Source organism: Macaca mulatta, chromosome 2, assembly GCF_049350105.2.
Source record: "Macaca mulatta isolate MMU2019108-1 chromosome 2, T2T-MMU8v2.0, whole genome shotgun sequence".
NCBI classification, from domain to species: domain Eukaryota; kingdom Metazoa; phylum Chordata; class Mammalia; order Primates; family Cercopithecidae; genus Macaca; species Macaca mulatta.
Genome location: NC_133407.1, coordinates 156,965,418 through 156,984,246, shown reverse-complemented (window position 1 = coordinate 156,984,246; position 18,829 = coordinate 156,965,418). Strand labels below are relative to the sequence as shown.

Below are 18,829 nucleotides of genomic sequence, written 5' to 3'. Positions count from 1 at the left end.
TATTCACACTGAAAGGTCTTGTTCACTCCACACTCTCCCAATAACATGTGCATGCATTCCACTGCTCACTGCTGCTGCAGCCCTCGCCTGCTCTGGCATTCAGCCTGTCTCACTATTTACCTCCATCAACCACTTGGCCGCTGAAGTCATCGGAGTTTGCAGCCCCAGGAGGAGGCAGTGTCAAGTCCCCCCAGTGCTCCAGTGATTGTTTGCATGTGTGTGGGCAGGTAGGGGACAGGGGGAGGGACTCTGCTACTCTGTCTTTTGTGCAATAAAGTATTGACGTTGACCTGATTTTGTCTCTAGGCTGGGAGTGGGGTGGTGACAGACCTGAGCCCAGAGTGGTCAAAGGGAAAGGAAGCCAAGGAGGGCTCCTGGGGTGGGGTGGGGACTGCAGAGAGGCTTCCTGGAGGAGGGAAGAAGGAGCTTGGGCCTTGAAAAATGAATGGTGGCCACGCACAGTGGCTTACGTCTTAATCCCAGCACTTTGGGAGGCTGAGGCAGGAGAATCACTTGAGTCCAAGAGTTCGAGACCAGCCTGGCCAAGATAGGGAGACCCCCCCATCTCTACAAAAGAAAAAATAAAATAAAATAAAATAAAATAAAATAAAATAAAAATAAAGAACGAGGAAAGGGCCAGGTTGGGGCCCTCTTGGCGAGGAGCACAGCATGAGGAAAGGTCTGGTGTGGAGGTGTCTTTGGAGCAACAGCACAGTGTGCAGAGAGCACTGGGTACCAGGGAGACACGGCTGTAAGGTGGCCTGTTGGCCCCACAGGGTCCTGAGTGCAGGCATCTCCACACTACCCGCTGGACCACATGGCTGAGCATGGGTTGCAGTGCCCACAGGGGAGCCACACTGCTTGCTCTGGAAACTGGGCCCCGCCACCACCTGGCTGTGGCCTTGGTCAGGTCAGCCCCTGACTTGCTGCTGTGTCCATATGTGTAGATGGGGGACAGCAGTCTGCCCACCTCATAGAGGAGCTCAGCGGGTAAAAACGTGGATTCCTGCCTGGTGCATGCTGAGCATTTGGTCCCAGCTGGATGTGGGGGAGGGTGGACAGTGGATGGGCTGTGCTGGCTGTCCAGGTGCACATCGGGGCTGCAGTGGCTCCTGGTGGGTTTGACCTGTCCTGCATCCTGCACCTGGATTTTCTTTGGGGAACCACTTTCCCAATTCCACCTACTCACTCTGGAGAAGTCCCTGATCCCAGCCAACTATCAGGCTACAGTGACGGGTTCAAGGGGGCCATGCGATCCAGTCTGGTTCACCGAAGCTTCATTCTGGGAACTTTCCTAGACCTATGAGGAAAGAAAAGCTTGGAGCTGCCAAGGCCACCAGGTACAGAAGGGCTGCGTGGGCGTGAACCAAGCCAGCGGCCAGCAGAACCCTGCTGTGCCCAAGATCCTGTAGGTCTGAGCTGCTGCTCACTTGAGTCCAATAGATGCCTCTTGGAGCCTAAGTCCAGTCATGTTTCTGTCACTTGGAACCAGCAGCAGGGGTGGGCAGAGAATGGTGCTGGGTGAGCCTTCTCTTTGGCATGCCTGCAGCTGGGCTGAGCCCTTCTCCACTTGCGTGGGGAGGAGGACCAGAAAAAAAAACCTCAGAGTTGGAGGATGAGTCCGTGAGCACCAACCTTAGGCATCGCCTCTTTTCAGGCCTCTGCAATAGTCAGCAGTCTCCCCACATCCATGCTACCTCCCAATGTCCTCTCCACCCATCCAGAGTGGGCTTCCTGGAATGCAACAGTGACTGCATCTTGTCGGCACACCTACTGTCAGCGGCTCCCTGTGGGCCTAGGCTCACAGTTTGACCCCACAAGGGCATGTGGGGATGAGCTGAGATGACCATAGCGCTCCACACTCACGACCTGGCACAGGGGGCATCTGTTCCATGCCAGGCCACAGGCAGGGTGACAACAAAGTGCACAAGGCCCCGACCCCATGAGCAGGGAGGACAAGGGAGGGAGCAGTGACAATAAAATGGTGACATGGGAAGTCAGAGGGAGGAGGGCCACCCAGGGTCTCCCAAGTGGGAGAATGGGTGGAAGTGCCACAGACAAAGGGGGAGGATGAACCAGTGTGCCAAGGGACAGGGAGGCTGGCATGTGTGCACGGGAAGGAGAGAGGTGGGAAGCAAGTCCAAGTGTGTGTGTTCTTGCATGTGTGAGTGGATGTGCATGTGTGTGCTTGCATGTGAGTGTGTGTGCTTGCATGTTTAGGAGTATATGCATGTGTGTGCCTGCGTGTGCATGTGTACTTGCATGTGTGAGTGCACTTTGTGTGCTCGCACGTGTGTGTGCAAGTGTGTGCTTGAATGTGTGTGTCTGCTTTCATGTGTATGCGCTTGCATGAGTGTATGTGTTTGTATATTTGAATATATGTGCGTGTGTATGTGTGCACATGTGTGGAGGCATTTCATGTGTTAAAAGATGCCACTAGAGGGTCTGAGCAGAGGGTCCCCCCAGCTCTCTATCAGATCCCTGTGGACCACAGTGTGGAGAGCAGAGTTGGGAGGACTGAGCTGGCAACTGAGGGTCCCCATGTCCTCCAGGTAGGAGGTGACAGAAGCAGGAGAAGTGAGACAAGGATGGGTTAGGAGTATTTGGCAGTGGTGGTGCCAGGTTCCAAAGTGGGCCCAAGCAGGAATCCAGATGTCCCCCACAACTAGCTTTGAACTCAGTGGCCAGGGATCTGAGGGCCATCCCCCAGAGCTGGGGGTGCCTGGATCCTCCCCATCTCCTCCTCACCCAGCAGCAGTGGGGTTGCCTCAAGGGGAAGGAGGTCCTGAGTGTACTTTAGCAGAAAGCTCTGACTCATGCAAATGCAGAACAGTCCCCAGAGCTGCCCCTGGGGGCAGGAGCATGGGAAGGTGCCAAAAGAGGTTCCTCTCCCGACCCCACTGAAATGGAACCATGTTCCTAAGAATCTCCTGCACTACTCTACAGACTCCCCAGCCCTCTGAGCTGCTGAAGGCAAACAGAAGCTAAACCAACAGGGGAAACCCAGAGGGAAGAGCCCAGCAGCCTGCTGAGTCACTTCCCCTCTATTTGATGTGGGGTCAGGAGCCCCAAAACCACAGACCCTGGCTCCAATCTCAGCTCCTCTGGGTTGCTCACCTCCAACTTCTCCATCTGCATTTGGGGTGCTGCAGTCCCTCCTCAGAGGGCAGTGTCAGGACCCAGTGAGGTCACACCAGGAGCTCAGAGCTAAACAGAGGGCAGCTGCTGCTGGGGCCAGACGGGACCCGCAGGGGCTCTAGAGCCTGCCTCATGCAGCCCATCCCTAGCAAGAGGCACTCGCCTCTGTCTCCCACAAACCACCTGTGGAGTCTTCTCCCCACCTTCCTGTGGGGGCACAGCCTTTTCCTTGTTGACTCTAGCGAGTTCTTTATATATTCAGGATACACATCCTTTGACAATTAGATGTGTTATAAGCCATCTCTTTCTAGATCCTGACTTCTCATTATTTTCATTATTTGTAACTTTTAATGAGCAAAAGTAACTAATTTTAATGTAGTCAAATTGACTCATATTTTCCTTTATTTATTTTTTTAGCATCTTGTTTATGAAATCTTCCCCTAGCCCAGGGACAGGAAGCGAATCTGCTCTCTGGTCTCCTAAAAGCCTTGGAATTTTCTGTGTGGTGCTGAGACCTAGGCCACCTGGAATCCACGGTTGCTCATGATGGGAGAAGGGATTCCAGGGTGTAATGAGAGGGTCACACGAACAGATTCTCACTGTGATGGCTCTTGCTGCTGCTGTGTGGCTAGTGGACAAAAAGGTGTTACCAAGTAGAGCAGGCAGAGCAGAGAGGAGGTGCTCCTTCCTGAGGAGTCCAGAATGGGGATGGAGGGAAGTGGAAAATTCTGGAATATGTTTTTGGGAAGAATCCACTGGGCTGAGGGATGCAGGGGGCATGGGGAGCATGGAGGTTCCCAGTAGGGCAACCTCGGGGATGTGGCGCATTTCACAGAGACGGGGAAAAAGAGGGGAGGTACCTGGTTAACGAGGAGCTTGGTCCTGGCCACCCAGAGTTCAGTGGCCCTGGAACTTCCCCAGATGCAGCTGGAGACACGGGGCTGGACCTCAGAGGAGAGGCCTAGGCTCTCCCGGGAGACCCTGAACACAGAGCAGGAAGCTCCTTGAGGAGTGTCTTCCTTGTGGCAAAAGGGCAGGACGGGCAGACAGCAGGGACAGCCCCTGGTGCTGGTGACAGGTGGCACAGACAAGAGCTGATGAACATTCCCTGAGGTCAGCCATGGCGTCCACACTCACTGTGTCCCTCATCACAGCTCTGCAAGCTCTCAGGTCCATTTCACAGATGAGGAAATTGAGGCTCAGAGAGCAGTCAGGACTTGCTCTGCCTTCACTAGCCATGAGGCTGGATCTGTGCCCACATGTGTGTCTCGGCAGTCCATGAGGAAAGAAACCTCTCCGGTCTTGTTTGCCAGGGAAGGGAGGGGAAGTGCAGCCCAGAGGCTGGGTCAGGACCACAGACTGGAGGAGCCAGACTCCTGGGGTTAGCCTCCCAGCCTGGTCTCCTACCCAGTGGGGAACTTGGGCACGTCTCCAGCCTCAGCCCACCCATCTGTAGAAGGTAGCAGAGCCAGCGCTGTATTAGTGCTTGGTAAATAAAATAATATATATAACTTTTGAGGAAGATGTTCTGCCTCATTCAGGAATATGTAAGTTAAAACCACAATGAGGCTGGGCATGGTGGCTCATGCCTGTAATCCCAGCATTTTGGGAGGCCGAGGCGGGCAGATCACTTGAGTTTGAGTTTGAGACCAGCCTTGCCAACATGGCAAAACAAAAATTAGCTGGGCATGGTGGCACATGCCTGTAATCCCAGCTACTCGGGAAGCTGAGGTGGGAGGATCACTTGAACCCAGGAGGTGGAGGTTGCAGCGAGCTGAGATCGAGCCACTGCACTCCAGTCCGGGTGACAGGGTGAGACTCAATGAGCCTGGGTGCTGTGTCTCATGCCTTTAATCGCAACACTTTGAGAGGCTGTGGTGGGAGGATCACTGGAACCCAGGAGTTTGAGACCAGCTTGGGCAACATAGAGACCTCATCTCTATGTTGAAAAAAAATTAGCCAGACATGGTGGTGCCCATCTGTAGTCGCAGCTACTCAGGAGGCTGAGGCAGGAGGATGGTTTGAGCCTAGGAGCTTGAGGTTACAGTGAGCTCTGATTGCACCACAACACCCCAGCTTGGGTGACAGAGCGAGACCCTGTCTGTCTCTAAAGGGGAAAAAAAAAGCAGACAAGCAAAACCACCTAGTGAAAAACCAGTTCATGCCACTAGATTTGCAAAACTAAAGAGTGCCAAGTATTGGTGAGGATGTGGCACAGCCAGACCCTTCCACATTCCTGCTGAGCTGCTGGGAGTGTAAACTGGGACTTTCACTTGGGAAGACGGTTTTGCTGTATCTCTTAAAGCTAGATATATCCTACCCCATGACCCTGCAGACCATCCCTGGATCTAAAGGTGCCCACTGAGAGGCATGCACAGGATGCTCATCATAGCTTTGGTCATCATGGCCCCAGGTAGGTGACAATTCCATGTCCATCAGCAGGAGAATGGGTGAGCAGGCGCCCAACGCGGCAGAATACCACAAAACAGGCTGCGAGGACGATGCCTGCGAGCAGCCGCCCTGTGCCCCTCACCACACAGAGCAGACGGAGAAAACAGCACAGGCTGAGTGACCCCGTTTCCATAATACCCAAAACAAGCCAACCAAACAGCGTCCCATTCTGGGATGCAAATATAAGAGGTCACACCCAAAGAAAAGCAGTTAAAGATGAACACAAAAATGAGGGTTGTGGCTGCTCCTGAGGAGGGAGGAGCAGGGTGAGACTGGGAGGGACACCTGGGCCCGGTATGAGTCCCTTCCCTTTCCCTCCTAACCATGTGAACTGTAGAGGGTTCCTCTTCTGTAGGGGTGACGTGATTCACACAGCAAAAACCGCACCCCACAGGCTACAGATGGAGGCCCAGTCCCCAGCCGGGTTTTCCTGGCCCTTTTGCTCTGTTATTGATGCTCCCGCTGCCGGCTTCCCCTTGGCCTGGTTGCCCTCCACCGGGACGCCCTCCCGGATGCCTCCCGCCTGCGGGTGGCGGTTGTGAGTACAGTCACCGAGTGCTGGGTGTCTGCCCCTCAGCCTTGCCATGCAGGCTGGGGGTATTGCCTGGGCAGCTCCGGCTCGTCACCCTGGACTCTGCAGCCCCACCCCTCGCACCCTCCAGACCCGCTACCCCTGGCTCAGCCGGAGTTCGCGTCTCACCACGCCTCTGCCACGGGACTTTCCTCCCTGGGCCGCGTCCCCAGCCAGGAATGCGCCACCAGCCTGGGGCCTGCAGGGGGCGCCCGGGCTCCCCGCGCAGGTGCCCCCCCATCTGACAGAGAGGAATGCGCGAGGCCGAGAGCTAGGAACACCCGGCCCCGCAAGGTCTGGGAACTGCGACTGCCTCCTTCAGCCTCAGTTTCCCCTCCCGTGAAAGGAGGCCATGCTCCTAGCCCGGACACACTGAGCCAGGCCCTGTTCCCGGAGTCGCGGGCTACCCCGCTCGAGGGCGGGTGGGCTCCCGGAACTGCTCGCGCGGCCCCGGCACCCAGAGAGTTGAGGCGGGCAGCCGTATCGCCCTTTGAAGGCGCGCGGTGGGCCCCTGCGGGCGCGCGACGCGGGGCAGAGCGCCCTCTGGAGGCCGCCGCCGGCCCCGCCCCCGCCCCGCCCCCGGGCTCTGGGCGGCGCATGCGCGCGGCGCGGCGCTCCGCGGGCGGCGAGAGCGAGGCCGGTCCGCAGCCGCGCGGCGCTCGGCGCCCCATTCATGCTGGGCATCGGCGGCACCACCACGCAGCGGAGCCCGGGCGCGGCGGCGGCCTCGGCCTGGGCGGCCTGCGCGGCTTCGGCGGCCCCGCGGCGGGGCGGGCGGCGGCGGCGGCGCGGGCGGCTGGGCGCGGCGATGGCCGGCGGCGGGGCGCGCCCCGGGGCGGCGGGTGAGTCGGGGCGCAACTTTCCCCGCGGCGCGGGACGGTGGGCGGGGGCCGGACCGGGCGGGGATCCCGGGCCGGGCGGCCAGTGGGTGGGCGCGGGGCGGCCTCCGGCGGCGGCCCTCTCGTGAGGCGGCAGGCAGGGGGTGTGCGCGGGGACTGCGGCGCGCGTGTCCGCGGCCCGCGTGTCCCTGCGGCTCCGGCCCAGGCGTCCGCGTGTGTCCGGGCGCGGCCGCGGCGCCGACGCGGAGAGACCGCACCCCCGTGCGGCGGGGCTGGGACCGCGGCCCGGGGCTCAGCGCCGCGGCCTCCCCCGCCCCCCGGCCGGGCCCGCCGAGCCCCGCGGCAGATCCGGGGCGGCGGGGGGCGGGCGCTGCCCCTCCGCAGACGCTGGGGATAAAGTTTGCGGCGGCCCCGCGGGGAGGCCCTTGCGGTGCCCAGGCCCGGCCCGGCCGCTGGACCTCGGCTTGGACCTCCGTCCGCGGGCGAGGACGGGATGGCCAGGCCTGGGTTGGGATCGGAGCCGCCCGGCAGGGCCGCGGCGGCCGGAGGAGGTCGTGCGGGCTAAGCCCCCGGCCAGCCCTGGGGCGCGGGGTGGAAGTTGGAGCCACTTCCCGGGACCACCGCTGCCACCGCCCCCTGTGGCCCGGGGTGCGGGGAAGTGGGCTCTGGGTGCCGCCTGGGAGGCCGCCCCGCTCGGGCCTCCTCGGCCTCCCCCTCTCGGGGCCTCTCCAGGGTCAGCCGCTTCCCCCGGAGGCTTCCGATTGCTTCCTGGACAGTCCCGGGCCTGGTGTGCGGCGAAGCTGGAGGCGGCGGGCAGATTCCGGCTGCCAGGGGAAGGGGGAGTGGGGACTCCAGGGAGGCCCCTCAGCCGGCGTGAGGTCCCAGGTGCAGCCCTGGAAAGGAGGGGAGGGGTTCCGAGGGGCGGCCCCGGGCCGCGAGCTGCCCCCGACTTCTGTGTGGGGTGCTGGGGCCACGCCCCTTGAAAGAAAGGGGTGTGTGTGCGGGGGAGGGGACGTGGTCGAGCCTCTGTCCTCTCAGCGCGGCTCCTTTGGCTCGGGCTGCTCCTTGCTGCCCCACCTCCTTTCACACGTAGCCGGTTTTGGGTTCGGTGCAGGGATGGGGCGCAGTCTCTGCTCCCCGGGCCCTTGAGGAGCTTGCCTCAGGTCCCCTCACCTTCCTGCGGTTTGGAGTGTGCGGCAGAGGCCAGGTGCTGCACCAGGGGCACCAAGACGCTGCCCAGCCCTTGAGGAGCACCAGCCCCCTGCCAGAGGCAGGCGTGTGAACCAGTGATTCGCTGCACGGCCAGGCTTCCATTCCTGGGGGGTGCCGGTGGGGCCCAGGAAGGGCGTTTTGGGCAGAGAGGACAGCACGGGCAGAGGCCTGGGTTTGTGGCCTTGGTGTGTGCTCTGGGGGCAGGGGACACATGAGGTGCCTGTGGACAAAGCAGACAGCCCTTTGCTGGACTCCTGGCCCCCCATGGTCGTTGCCTGCTTGTTTTGAGCCCCCAGGAAAGGCCCCCGTGCACACAGCAGCTTAGAGCAGCTGGCCGGGAGGAGAGGATGCCCCAGGGGAAGGCCCGCAAAGGTGGGCACTTTTTCTCAAGAGCAGGACTCCAAGGCCTTCAGATCCAGATTCCCTAGGACTGGTGGGGAGCAGGGCCACTGGGACCACCTCCCATGACCCCCGTTGTGGGGGAGGCGGGGTGCCAGGAGCAGCTCTCTTTCCCCAGCTGCTGCTGTGAGCCACCGGGCAGGATGGCAGCCCCACACCCCAACCTGCCTGAGCCATAGCAGGATCCGGTGCAGGAGGACTTGGGGGGATTGGACTCTCCCTTGTGGGGAGGGCTTTGGGGGCCTTTGTTTCTCAGGGTGAGAGGGAGCTGTGGTGTCACCCAGGCCAGGAAAGGAAAGGGGACACTGCTGGCTTGGCGTTCCACCAGGCGGCGATCCCCTCCTATCCAGGAGACGAGCCCCTGGGCTGGGGCTCCTACCCGCGGCTGCCAGGTCTCTCTCCGCCTCTCTCCCTGGCTAGCCCCATCAGCATCCCAGCACTAGTCCAGTCTCCCCCGCCCTGGCTCTGGCTCTGCCTCAGCCCAGAACAGCTTTGGCCATGCCGGAGAGCCACAGCCATTCTTACTGCCCTCTTTGCACAGCCAGTGTTTCCCACCCCAGGCCTTTGCTCCTCCTATTCTGCCCCCCACCCCCACCACGAATGCCCACCTGCACCAGCTTCCAGGCTACCTGGTCCCAGAGCAGGTGGAAAGGCCCTTGAGGACTTTCCCCGGCCACAGTGGCCAGCTCTGCTCCTCGGTAGAGTACAGCATCTGCTGGTGCTCCCCTCCCAGCCCCAGCATGGCCCCTTGGCACGCTGGCACCTGGCACCTGGGCCCAGCTTTGGAATGAATGCATTTTTTCCTGGGCAGACCCAGGCCTGTGAGAGTTGAGCCCTGCAGGCTGGCTGGCCAGCCCAGTCTCTGGAAGCTCAGAATTTGGGCCCTGTCCTGCTGGGACTAGTTGGGTGACCTTGAGTCTGAGCCCCACGTCTTATACCCCTAAGGTGGAAGAAGTAGCCCAAGCATTGTCAGTGGCCTTTGTTAGATGCTGGGCATGAGGGACCCAGCCCTAGGCTTGGGGCTCCCCCTTTCTTGGCCGGCAGCCCTGTGCCCGCAGGCAAGTCCCTTCCCAGCAGCCTCTTTTGGGGCAGTAGGGTGAGGGTGGGGCTTGGGGCGGTGGGCCCAGGGCCAGGCTGGAGTTTGGATGGTGGCTTCTTAGCCTGGTGCCTCCTGTTGAATATAAAAAGTAGGGCCCATAATTGCATTAAGACGTGTATAATTATCCCAGAGGAGGGGAGAGCCCAGCCCCTGGTAATTGCAGGCCTGCTTTGAACTGATAAACGGTGAGTGATTCATGTTTTCTTTGGAGTTCACATGTGCTCAGCTCCCAGCCCTGGCCCCACTGCCACTGTGAGGAGCCTGCTCCTGGGTCTTCCTTGAGTTCTGGGGCGGGGGTGGGAGTGGGGACTCCTCCCTGCTGTTCTTGGGGAGCTGTCCGGCAAAGGCAGCTGGTAGTCTGCTGGGAGCACCCTGCAGTTCCTGCTCTGGGATTCCAGCCAAAGCTCTTTGCTTCTGAGAGCCTCGGTTTTCCCACCTGAGCAGTGGGTGTGTGCTGCGCACACACTGGGCAGTGTGTGTAGGGGGAGTGAGGCAGGAGTGGGGAAGCATGGGGGCTGCCGCACCCAGGCCTGGCTGGCCCTCCGCATACCCTTCATTCATTCGCTCACTCGTGGGGATTTATTGTCTTCCTGGGCCCCTGGTTTGGCTTGAGGATGCAGTGGCAAGCACCTGGAGCCAGGCCTTGCTCTCACAGGGCAGCCATTCTGGAGAATGGGAGCAATAAGTAACAGAGACCCTTAACGAGTCCTGTGCTGCAGATGAGAACCGGGTGACTGAGCGGGGTGGGGAGTGGAGACAGTGGTCCCAGAGGCCTGGGGGAGGGGCAGGCAGCTCCACATTGCATGTGGGCACCAGGCACAGAGGCTGATGGGACTGTGCCCAGCTCCCCAGTAGACTTGGAGAAGGCATCCATCTTCAGGCCTCAGCTTCCCCATCTGTAAAATGGGGCCAGACCATACAAAGGGTGTCTGGGATGGTGTGTGCAAACTGGCTGGCTAAGGCTTGAACTCAGGACTCAGGACTCTCAGCCTTGCTGTGGCCGGCTCCAGCCAGGAGTGGATGAGAGTCCCCAGCACATCAGGCACATCCAGGGCAGCAGGCCCTACTGGCACCAAGGGGGTGGCACTGCTGACTATGTGGGCAGGTGTACCCTTTCCTCTTTCATCCATGAGAGAAGAGCTTTCATCCCACTTTTGCAAATGGGGAAACTGAGGCTAGGAAAAGGGAGTGTCCCCATCATAGTCATCTGCCTACAGAATAACAAGATCTAGATTTAGCCCACTGCCTGGCTGCCAGTTTGCTAGGCACGGGGTGGTGAGACTTTTCCAGAGGCAGTGGAGGCCAGTACAGGATATGGGGACTCCCACCAGGATCTGGGCAGCGCTGACCTCTTGTGCAGGTCAGAAGAGTGGCCTTAGCCTCTGCACAGGGACATGGCTGTAGGTGGTTGTGGGTGGAGGGAGCTGAGTACCCTGGCAATCCAGGAAGGAGGGGTGGGCATTTTGTGGAGTTTGGGGTGGAGTCAATGAACCTTGGTAGTGAGCGTGACCAGGAAGTGAGGGCCCGATGTGGAGCAAGGTGGGAGGGGGCCACACAGGTCTGGTGGGTATGGGGTGCTGAGGCTGGGAAGGGGTCACTGTGGAGGGGTAAAGTGCAGGGAGCACCTGCTGGCCTTCCCTGTGAAGGAATTCCTCTTTCCTTGGAGTTGGGTGTGAGGCTGGGGGCAGGAATGACAGCCTGGAGAGAGTGCTGAGAGTCAGGGCTGGGTGGGCGAGGGGGCCTGGGAAGGGGCTGTGTGGCAGGGCACCCATCAGCTGGGCTGGAGCTGTGGGTGGGACACATTGCCTGGCTTCTGGACTGCAGTTCTCAAGCTTCATCCCACATGGGGCTTGGGGTCCCATGGAGAGCAGCCCAGGCTGCCACCTATCCACAGTGAGAACTGCTGCCTGTGTGGCCTGGGCCTCCATGTCCTCCGTGGTGCCTGTGCTGTGGCTGTCAGGGCATGTTCAGGGGAGAGGCAGGGCTGTGGAGGCGGGAGTGAGCACTAAAGCCCATCTGTGTCAAGCTTCTGTAGGGGATGGTGGTGGAGTATGTCCCCACCAGCCTCAGGCAGGGAGCTGGTGCCCACCCTGGGAGTACAGAGCTGTAGGGAGGGTCCTGCTCCCCAGGGTATAGGGAGGCTCTGGGTGAGGGATGCTCTCCTCAGGCCCTTGTCACCTGCCTTCCTGTTCCTGGCCTTCACCAGTGATGGCAGGGCACAGGTGCCGACGGAGTGACCTCTTGCCAGGTGTCCTGGGGATGCCTGGTGCACCCCACAGCTTATAGGGCTTCAGACCAGGGAGGTGCCCGGTTTGCCCCGGCTCCTCCTGGTGGGTCAGGTCCTGCCTCCTGGAGGTGGAGTGGGCACGCCCGCCACAGGAAGGGCTCACACTGGGGGATCATGGTATGGGATGGGCCATGCCTGCATTCACATGCCCTCTCCTGCCCCTTACCCAGGGCTGAAGCTTCCGGCACCATGATGCTCACCCCAGCAGGACCAGAGCTCCGAGGCCCAAGGCCCCAGCCTGACATGCCGCTGCCACCGCGGAGCCCGCAGGTTCTCCTGCTACTGCTGCTGCTGTCACTGCTGCCGCTGCTGGGCATGTGGGCTGAGGCAGGCTCGCCCAGGGCAGGTGGGGGTTCGCAGCCCCCCTTCCGCACATTCTCGGCCAGTGACTGGGGCCTCACCCACCTGGTGGTGCACGAGCAGACAGGCGAGGTGTATGTGGGTGCAGTGAACCGCATCTATAAGCTGTCGGGGAACCTGACGCTGCTGCGGGCCCATGTCACGGGCCCCGTGGAGGACAACGAGAAGTGCTACCCGCCGCCCAGCGTGCAGTCCTGCCCCCATGGCCTAGGCAGCACGGACAATGTCAACAAGCTGCTGCTGCTGGACTATGCCGCTAACCGCCTGCTGGCCTGTGGCAGCGCCTCCCAGGGTATCTGCCAGTTCCTGCGGCTGGACGATCTCTTCAAGCTGGGCGAGCCACACCACCGTAAGGAGCACTACCTGTCCAGCGTGCGGGAGGCGGGCAGCATGGCGGGCGTGCTTATTGCCGGGCCGCCGGGCCAGGGCCAGGCCAAGCTCTTCGTGGGCACGCCCATCGATGGCAAGTCCGAGTACTTCCCCACGCTGTCCAGCCGTCGGCTCATGGCCAACGAGGAGGACGCCGACATGTTTGGCTTCGTATACCAGGATGAGTTTGTATCATCACAGCTCAAGATCCCGTCCGACACGCTGTCCAAGTTTCCGGCCTTTGACATCTACTATGTGTACAGCTTTCGCAGCGAGCAGTTTGTCTACTACCTCACGCTGCAGCTGGACACACAGCTGACCTCACCTGATGCTGCCGGCGAGCACTTCTTCACCTCCAAGATTGTGCGGCTCTGTGTGGACGACCCCAAGTTCTACTCGTATGTCGAGTTCCCCATTGGCTGCGAGCAGGCGGGTGTGGAGTACCGCCTGGTGCAGGATGCCTACCTGAGCCGGCCCGGCCGTGCCCTTGCCCGCCAGCTGGGCCTGGCCGAGGACGAGGATGTGCTGTTCACTGTGTTCGCCCAGGGCCAGAAGAACCGTGTGAAGCCGCCCAAGGAGTCAGCATTGTGCCTGTTCACACTCAGGGCCATCAAGGAGAAGATTAAGGAGCGCATCCAGTCCTGCTACCGCGGCGAGGGCAAGCTCTCTCTGCCATGGCTGCTCAACAAGGAGCTGGGCTGCATCAACTCGGTGAGTATGGCAGGGGCGCCCCTCCTCCTGCGGCCCCATTCCCTCCAGGGATGACAGCATCAGTGTCAGATGCATGCTCAGTAGTGCCTGCTGCGTGCTCGGCCTGGCTTTTGGCTTGGCCGTCCCAAAGGCTCAGCTAGGTGGGGCTGCCCTTTGCCATCCCCCAGAGAGTGGGTTTGGACCCAGGGTGCTAGCCCCAAAGGCTGCTTCCAGCCATGAAGCTCTCTGGTGCCTCAGAAGATGGGATGACGAGGCCCTGCTGGCATAGTCCACAGCCCCCGGTCAGCCAGGGGCCAGCCACATGCCTGGTCCTGTGCCTGGTGCTTGCCTGCTCTATCTTGTCCCCATCCTACAAATGATCCTACAGGATCAGAGAGGTGGGGTAACTTGCCATGGGTCACACAGCAAGTGAGAGGCTGGGGCCAGAGCCTGTCAGGTGAGCCCAGACACCATTTCCATGGAGCGTTTGCATCCCCCACATGGCCCTGGTGGCACCTGCCCGCTGGGCCTCTGCCTTTGCCCAGCAGTGGGAGCTGATGGTGCTCTGGTGCAGGCCATAGTCCATACCTTGCAGAGAAAGTGACCCTGACTCCAGGGAGCCACAGCCCCCTGGCACCTGTCCCAAAGGCACAGCTGGGGCTGGGCCTCTATGCTGCTGCCTTTCAGGGAGCGTCTTGTTCACACTCCTGGGCAGGCTCAGAGGGCACAGGCCTTGCTTAGGGTGGAAAGTGAAGGGGCTGGGACTCGGCCCAGGCCTGGGACCCCCGAGGCCAGGTACAGGGGAAGGCCTGGCCCTCTCTGGCTGTAGTCTCCCATGTCTGACCTGAGGGTGATGCTGGTTTTGTCCTCAGGGCAGAGTGGGACTGCAAGGGCTCCTCAGCCCTTCCGTCTCACACTCACCACCTGTGTGAAGCGGGGCCCATGTGTGCTTAGCAGATGCAGTTGTCTACCCTCCCCTTGGCTTTTCAAGGAATGTGTTTTCTCTGCACCATGCAGATGAAGACACTGAGGCTTGGAGGGGCAGAGCCTGGGTGAAGCCCCACTACACTCTGTCTTTGTGCCCTGCCCCAAGGCTGGGGCCTGCTCTTTCCTCCCTGGGGACAGTTCCCACTGCCCCCTCCCACCTGTTCATTCCGTGTGGCCTAGCCCTGACCCAGCCTCCCCTGCTCCTTCCTCCTGAGCAGCCTGGCCTCTGCCAACGAACCCGCTGCAGACGAGGACCATCTGCCCCACTTCTCCCCACACCCCTTCCCTGCCTGCCCTGCCCTCTCCTTAGGCCTGGCGGTGGAGCAGCACCCCCTCCACGCTGGCCCCCAGCTGCTCCAGAACCTCAAGCTATTGATTGCTTTCTCGCGCTCTTAGCTGGGAGCCCGCCCTTTGCCTTTCAGGTGTGACCTGCTTCCTCCTGTCTTAAAGCCTCTCTGTCTGCACATCTCCTCTGGGGGCTACCCCCAACCTCTCTAGAAAGACAGCTGCACTCCCAGCCCTGCCCAGGGAGGCCCAGTCCTCCAGGAGAAGGCGCCCAGGGAGTGGCTCTCACTCTGCCCCTTCCCACAGCCCCTGCAGATCGACGATGACTTCTGCGGGCAGGACTTCAACCAGCCCCTGGGGGGCACAGTCACCATTGAGGGGACGCCCCTGTTCGTGGACAAGGATGATGGCCTGACCGCCGTGGCTGCCTATGACTACCAGGGCCGCACTGTGGTATTTGCCGGCACGCGAAGTGGCCGCATCCGCAAGGTCAGGCCTGGGTCGGGTGGGGTGAGGAGGGGGCTTGGAATGCAGTCCCTGCCTGGAGCAGGAGCAAAGGCTTGAGGCCGTCCCAGGTGGCGGGCCCAGTGCAGCTCTATGCTGTGGGAGGCTAGATCTGACATATGGAGGGCAGGGGGAATGTTGCCCTACACTGGGCCCAGTGACCTTGAAGGGCCCCAATTCCCCTCTGTGCCTCTGCCCATGACTGGCCCCGGGCCTGCTAATCTAGGACACTTTGAGACCACGCAGGAGCCTGTGCAGGGGCCCAGGGATGCTGAGGCTGGGGCCGGCTCTCCAAGGGCACTTGCTGACCTCCTGGGGAGGCTGCTGTGTGTGGGTGGTGAAGGCAGGCCTGCGCAGCCCCCTCCCCTCTGGGCCCTGCTCCCCAGCCAGGAGATCCAGTGTCTGCTGCCTCAGCACTCTGCTGGGCCGGAGGCCTTGGCCCTGCCTCTCCCCATCCTCTCTACTGGGCCAAGGGCAGGGCAAGGGTAGTGCCCCCACCTGTCTTTGGCTGGTGCTTGAGGAGCTCTAGCACGCAGCCCTGGGCTGGCCCCATGGTGGCAAGGTGAGGGCTGGGTGCTGCAGGGATGGCTGTCTGGTCTTCAGGGTTCTCCTTTCCTTCTCCAGAACGGTGGGCTGGACAGAGGCAGTGCAGAGCTTCCTGGAGGGCATGGGTTGAGGGGAGCTGCCTGGGCTGGGGTGGGCACCAGGCTGGCCTGGTGTGGAGGAAGCTCGCAGAGAGACTGAGGGGTGGGGGTACCTGGGCACCCCAGCAGCCCAGTGGGCAGTGGTGGGCCCTGGGGGTGCATAACAGGTACCAGAGGCTGGTGCCAATGCAGATGTGGGCCTGCAAGTGGGGCTGGGCTGGGGGCTGGCCAGCGCTTGCAGCTCTCAGCCCCGTGCCCAGTGTTGGGAAGGGGGCCTCCCATCTCTGCCATGGTAGTTGCCCTGGGAATGGTGGGGAGTCCTGCCCCTCCCTGGCTCTGTGATCTCTGGGGGGGGATCCCCTGCAGCCTCAACTTCCCCTCTGAGAAATGAGCCAGATGTTCAGGCTCTGGGCTGGGGTGGGGGTTGCTGGTGGTCTTGGGGCCAATGGGGGCCCAGCTGCTGACTATAGGCCCCCCAGGGTGGGGGTGCCCTGGGGTCCTGTTGGTTCTGCTCACATTGGCTATGAGGCTGAGGCTGATGAGGGAAATCCTGTGACCCCTGAGTCGGGTCCTCTGCTGTGACCTCCCTCTTGGCCCCCATGTAGGGTGCTGCCCTGTGGCTCTGGTATGAGGTCCCCCGCCTCCGTCCTCCCAGCCTGCACTCCGTCTCCTCACACTGGGAGGCACACAGGGCTCTCGAGCGCATGGGGTGGGTGTTGGGGTAGGTTTTGCCAGGCAGAGGGCCTTGCCTGTGTGGAAGCCCAGTGCAGCACCTTAGAGACATTTCGTGGGGCGCCCCAGAGCCTGTTATCCAGCCAGTGAACAGGTTCCTCTAACCCTACCCTGTTCCTACTGCCCAGCACTCACTCTTTTGTGCCCCAGGGGCACTGTTTAGGTCGGAGCTTTGCTGGGGGAGCAGCAGGACGCACAGCTGTTCCTCTGGGTGCCAGTTGGCCTGTTTCCCTGCCTCCTCACCCCAGTCCCACAGAGGGAAACTGAGGTACGGAGCATGGAACTGCGGAGTTGGGCTTGGGCCCATCTATGGGAAGAGGCTGCTTCTGGGATGAGATTCTGCCAACTCTTCCCCTCCCTCCTGCCCCCACTCCTTCTCCCAATTTTCCCCTTCCTACCCCGAGTCCTAAGGAGGGCCATTCTCAGGGAGGCAGGCAGGGGTGGAGCCTGTCCTCTGCTCCCTGGACCAGGTGCCTGCTTGAGTCTGGCTTTGTGGGCAGCTGCTGGAAGATGCAGCTGGGAAGATGGAGGCTGCATCCTCAGGGCCTGACATGGCTATTTCCTGCCTGGTGACCCTGGCCGGGCCCCCACCCCTCAGAGCCCCACGTTCTCAGAGGCTCTAGGTGCTCATACCTGCCTCCCAGCGCCCATCCTGTGTACCGCCTCCCTCCACCCCCAAATAAGTCTGGGCTGGGTGCCGTGGGCCATGTGCAAGTGGATGGCACCCTTTGGGAGCATCTAGGGTCAGCTGTGCCCAAGGGTTCCTGGCCTGGCAGAATCTGTAATCAGGGACTTGGGTCGGAAGTTTGTTCGGAGGCCCCCCCAGGAAAGGCACACCTCTGCTTTGTCCCCCTGGATGCAGACACGGTCATGTCAGTGAAGAACCTGTCACCTGTACTCTTTCACCCAAATCCACCTGCTCTCAAACTGTCCAGCAGCTGGGCATGTCCCGTGCAGGGTTTTTGAACTTCAATGTCATGCAAATGGCTGCATGTCAGCGTGGGTTCTAGCCCTCTCCCGCCCACTTTGTGGCCCTGAGCAAGCCGTCTAGCCTCTCTGAGCCTTGGTGTCTCCTCGTACCATGCGGACCTGGCAGGCTTGTGTGGCCTGGGGTGTGTGATGAGTGCTGACTGTGCGCCAGCACCCTGCAGAGGCCTCATAGCAGCCTGTCATCTGTTTTACAGGTGGGGAAACTGAGTGCTCAAGGCAGGTGCTCAGGGCTGCTGGCTCTTTCCTCCCTTTCTGTGGTTCCTTGGAAGAGGCTGGGCAGAGTTCTTTGCTAGCCTCGAGAGCTAGGCCCCTTTCTCAGTGACCCCCTCTCTGAGGAGCCCTTCACCACCCACTCCCACCTGTGCTACAGTCCAAGACCCTGGCTGTCTGGCCAGCTTCTGCCCTTGGACCTGGCTGGGGGCGCTGCTGCTGTGGGTGCATTTCAGAGTGGGTGCCTGTTCCATCCGCTCTGCCTACCTAGTTACCGTGGGGCCTTCAAAGCCTAACTTCCCACCACAGGCCACATGGGCAGAGGGTGCTCTGGGTTTGGAGCGAGGGGCCAGGAGGAGGGGATCTACCCTCACTTGTCCTGGGGCCTGGGTTCGAGTCCCACTCTGCTTGCCTTGGCTCTGTTATGTCCTGCAGACTCCAGCGCGAGGCCTCTGGCCTTGCTCCGCTGTGAAGGACGCTTGCTCCCTGCCGGCCACACAGGCCTCTTCTTGACCTGGCCTGGGGGCAGCAGAACTTCACTTCTCCTTGTCTCTCCTTGTCATCCTGACCCAGCCTGTGTGTGGGGCTGGCTGTGGTCCAGGGTCCAGAGCCAGGGTAAGGAGGGCCATGCTGAGCCCCGCCCCCAGGCTGCCCTGCCTCCCTCTTGCCCTCAGGGCCTTGGGAGGGGCCGGGCCCCCGGGGCTCCCTCCTGCCTGTTCACATAGGGCCCCTCTTCCCCTGAGGCAGCTGGCCTAGCTATGCTCTCAGAGCTCAGGGCCCCGCCTCCTGCCCTCTCCACTTGGTCTGCTGGAGCTGGGCCCTGGGGACCCCCAGCCCACGCCTGACCCAGGGGCAGGCCTGCCAGGCTGACCACTCCCCGTCTTTCCCAGGCCGGTCCTTTCCGGACTTTAAAAAGTGTCTGGGGAGCTCCAGAGACTTGGCTGGCCCCAGGCCAGCCCCTGCCAAACTGTTGTGTAAAATTGTAGCCAATTAATTTAAGACCTGCCCCTGTCCCGCTCCTTTCACCAGAGCCCTGCCTGGCACCTGCCCCACCCCCACAGA

General features: G+C 61.3%; 1 protein-coding gene across 4 annotated transcripts in view; it reads left to right on the top strand.

The window, feature by feature from the left end:
* Positions 1–6,404: 6,404 nt before the first annotated feature.
* The window catches only part of PLXNA1 (plexin A1), a 55,625-nt gene continuing 43,200 nt past the window's right edge, over positions 6,405–18,829 (top strand). Inside the window, exons 1-3 of one of the 4 annotated variants that reach the window (XM_001114446.5) lie at positions 6,405–6,454; positions 12,167–13,436; positions 14,994–15,176. In XM_001114446.5, coding sequence (XP_001114446.3) covers positions 12,186–13,436; positions 14,994–15,176 — 1,434 coding nt within the window. In that variant the 5' untranslated portion in view covers positions 6,405–6,454; positions 12,167–12,185. Of the gene's footprint in view, positions 6,455–6,770; positions 7,003–9,377; positions 9,895–12,166; positions 13,437–14,993; positions 15,177–18,829 lie in introns of those variants that run through there. The other 3 variants (XM_077993728.1, XM_077993726.1, XM_077993727.1) reach the window with 3 other exon arrangements.